Here is a 4,309-nt window from a genome sequence, read left to right as displayed (position 1 = left end):
TAACCAAAATTAATTTTACTATTGTTTAAAATTATTGGTGTTACAATTGATTGACCTGAAGTACATCATATTAATTTTTTGTGTAATACTAAATATTAAAGGTGGGCACACTAAATATCTTGAATTTTTCTATGAAATGTAAAATATTGTCAAAAAAAAAATTTATGGTCATTTAAAGTTCAATATAGATTACATTTTAAATAATAATAATATGTTATTTTTATTAAAATTGGTAATTTTGTGTTCAATTGATCCATTTTTATTTGATATAAGAATTAGAAATAAAAATATTTATGCTTACCGAAAGGTATTGCAATCATTTAGGTTGCATGTAGGTTATATTTTAAATAAGAATATGATATTGCTCTAATAACAAATAATATTTTTTTGTTCGAGTACTAGGGATTAAGTTTTGGTCAAATCTTTAAAAGGTCATTTTTACGACAATTCTCACTAGACACGCTAATGTGACAAGTTGAATGATGAGTCACACCTCCAAACCTTATTGTAGATATGTAAGAGACTATTTCACATTTCTTAAAAATGAAGGTGCAATAATATTCCATGAAACCACTACATGCTTGCAAATTTAGCCTAAAAGACTACAAGCCCCTACATCTATAATAACATTTTGATCAAATTATATGATAGCAAAAATATTTATACTTCAATCAATTAAATACAATAAATTTGCACTTTTAAAGAGTCTATATAAGTATGATTTCACACTATATTTTAAGTGTACTTAATGTATATTATAAAATTTTATAAATAAATTTAATTACTTTTATGAGCTATAGTTTTAATAAAAATTATTACAAGAGAGAATGTACAATATGTTTATCTTTGGTAATTTACAAAATATTTTTATTTAATAAAATTATTTATAAATTATTGTTTCAAATCATCTTTTAATTTTGATCTAATTATTATGAGAATTTTTTTTTCTACTTATAAGTTGAGAGTAATTTATTATTTTCAAATTTTATCATTCTGATATTACAAAAGGTAGGTGCATCTATGTAATTTTTACAAAGAAATTTTTGCAAGTCTAAAATGTAGGAGAGATAAATTACAGACAATCTTATGTTTGTTGGTTCAACATCTTAGCTTTTTCGATTATAAGGATTTTCAACTTCTTAGAAATAATAATAGGTTGGAGAACCAACCTATCTGTGTACATCCAAAATTGAAATGCCCCTAAATTAAGAAAATTTGTCAAATTTCCATGAAGATCTCAAATATAACAACAAAATTTTTACAAAAAATAACTATGAAACTAAATTCTAATAAAGCATTTTAATTATATTTCAAATTCGTCTATAAAGTAAAGATTGATTGTTATGGAGCTCTATTTTTTTTAATTCGTGTTCATATATGCCTTTAGTAAAGAAATAAATAAAAATTGATGTTCGTGATGACACATAAGTTATGAAATTAATAGATTGGCTTTTTTTTTCTTTGTATTGATAATTTATAACATTCCCAAGATTGTTTTTACTATTTGATATGGGAGTACAATGCTTAAAATAAAACCTTTTTGATGTAGAGCAAAGAACTAAGGGATACCTCTTCATGGACATTCACTCATTCTTTATCATGTTATGAAGGCCTTATATTTAGCAAGACTGTTTCTGTAATAGAATCATTTAGAAACCATTCAAATACACCTAACATTCAATTACATCTAACATTCAAATACACCAACAAATCAATCTAATACAAAATATTGACCTACCACACAATGTAATCCACAAACCGCTTTTATTAAGAGATTAATAATTTTAAAATCAATTCGGACGGGTACATGATAAGAGTTATGAATAAGGATGCACGGACTGCTAGCTTCTGTGGTTCATAGTCGTCCATCATCTAATCGATAATCACGCCCGACAATTTAAACGAGCAATCGGACTATCTCGCTACAATGGAAAGCTTGAGATCTGATTTCGGTAGCACGGAAGCAGAGATGCGGCAGCTCCATGTTATGATGGTTCCTTGGCTTTCAAAAAGCCACATCAGAGCCTTCTTAGAGCTGGCCAAAAAATTGGGTGCTCACGGTCTCAAGATTTCCTTCCTCTCCGCTCCCCTCAATATCAGATGGATTAGGCAGCAGTTACAGCCCATCCCTGAAATCGATCTGCTGGAGCTTCCGCTGCCCTCCATAGATGGACTCCCGGAAGGCGTTGAGTCAACTGCAGATTTGAAGCGTGGAGGAACATTTGGCCTACTTCTCAAAGCCATGGACGAGTGGGAAAAGTCATTCGAAGCCCTTTTGGAACGGATTTCACCGGATTTAGTAATCCACGATATGACACAGTACTGGGTTTCTCCCATTGCCGCCAAAATGGGCATTCCCACCATATTTTTCGTCATAACGTCTGCCTCCAGTACAGGTTTCCTTCTAGGCCAAGAAGCCACCGTTGTAGAGAAAAGTACAATAGTCCCAGATCTGACAGTGCCGCCCCCTGGTTTCCCCTCGGCGCACGTCCGCCATTCATCTTTTGGGGCACGGAAGCACAGGGATATATTCCAAAAGAAGGAAGGGCACGTTAATATGCCAGAGCGGTGGAGTATGTGCTTTAAGGGTAGCTGGGTGATAGCCTTCAATTCATGCGTAGAATTAGAAGGCAAATACTTGGAATATCTAGAAAGGACAACCGGCAGGTCCGTGCTTCCCGTGGGGATGCAGATGCCCGATCTAACGCCGCTACCGGCAGATGAGCGTTGCTTGGCCTGGCTGGATGTGCAGAAACCCCATTCGGTGGTGGTGGTCTCCTTTGGCAGCGAATGTATTCTCACCCAGCAAGAGCTCGCTGCCTTGGCACTGGGCTTAGAAGAAAGTAAGCTTCCTTTTCTCTTTGTTCTTCTCCACCAGATGGCTGCTGCGTTGCCCCACGGTTTTGTAGAGCGCACGCAAAGAAGAGGACTTTTGGTGACGGAGTGGGCTCCTCAGTTACACATTTTGGCCCATTCTTCTACAGGAGCGTTCCTCAATCATTGCGGTTGGATCTCAGTGTCTGAAGGATTGAGGTTTGGGGTGCCATTTGTTACTCTTCCACTGCAGTACGAACAGGGCTTAAATGCTAAGCTCATAGCCCAGGAACTCAAGTTGGGGGTGGAGGTCAGGAGAAATGAGGAGGATGATTCTTTTTCCAAGGAAGACATCTGTAGAGCTGTTTGCACATTAATGGTGGAAGAGGAAGGTAGACAGATCAGATCTCGCGTTCAAGAGATTAGTAGAGACTTGACCAGGAACGATAGCCAAATCTATCGGGCAAACATCCAAAGTTTCGTTTCTCTAATCAAACAAAAGGTGTCCTGCAAATAGGCTTTTTACTAGTACCAGCACTGATCAATTGGTATGATAGCATCAATATTTACGCTTGTATCACTTAAAATATTAAATATTTAAGACTTTTAACAAGTGTTCATGATAAGTTATTGGATTTTAATAGATGAACTTAATTGTTTTTATGAATAATATTGTTTTACAGGGTTTAATTGTTGTATATCTACATGTGTTTATGATATTCATTCTTGCCACATATTTATATCATATATTGTAAATAAATTATATATATGTAAATAAGAAATAATTAAATGTTGATCAAAATCGACTTTTACTTAACACATGAGAACTTATGATTGTTATATAAAAAAACATAAATGCTTTCATTAGCAAGTGAAATATAAAAGGTGAGCACAATAGATATCTTGTACTTTTCCATTGAATGTGAAGGATTGTCGAAAGGTTTTAAGTTTTCAACTATTGGTCCTTTTGTGTTGGATATAATATATATTTTATATAATAATGCATTGCTTTAATAACAACAAATATACTTTAGACTTTTGTGTTCAACTATTGGTCCATTTGTTTTAGATATAAAAGTTACAAATAACAAATATTTATGGTTACTAATAGATATTTGGTCCATTTATGTGGTATTTATGTTTTTTATTAGGATAACACAGGTTTTGAAAGGGCCTCAAAACCTTTACAATCAGATAATTGCAATCGAATAATGGACTAAACTACGTGGCAACAAACAACAAGTTTTAGAAAGGACCTACAACCTTCTAGACTTATGGGCGTCTAAATCCCAAAACCCAAAGACTGCAAGAAACATAAATAGAAAATCAAAGCAACCACAACCAACCAAACACAAGCCAAACATCAAGTGTAAAACATTACAAACAAGGTTGGCCAAAGCAGAGGTACTAAGTTAGCAAACAATAGACCGCCAAAAAGAGAGAATGGGAGTTTTATCAGGCACCCTCAACGAACAAGAACGGTTTTCCCAGGCTC

The 4,309-nt window shown here is 34.1% G+C and overlaps 1 protein-coding gene across 1 annotated transcript; it reads left to right on the top strand.

Moving 5' to 3' along the window:
• The first annotated feature begins 1,927 nt into the window (after nt 1-1,927).
• Nucleotides 1,928-3,331, top strand: LOC131041066 (UDP-glycosyltransferase 91D1). The gene has a single exon (XM_057974042.2). The coding sequence runs from the start codon at nt 1,928-1,930 to the stop codon at nt 3,329-3,331; it is 1,404 nt and encodes a 467-aa protein (XP_057830025.2).
• Nucleotides 3,332-4,309: the final 978 nt, after the last annotated feature.

The sequence above is a fragment of the Cryptomeria japonica genome, chromosome 11 (assembly GCF_030272615.1).
Source record: "Cryptomeria japonica chromosome 11, Sugi_1.0, whole genome shotgun sequence".
Taxonomy (NCBI): domain Eukaryota; kingdom Viridiplantae; phylum Streptophyta; class Pinopsida; order Cupressales; family Cupressaceae; genus Cryptomeria; species Cryptomeria japonica.
This window is presented reverse-complemented; position numbering and strand designations above follow the sequence as displayed.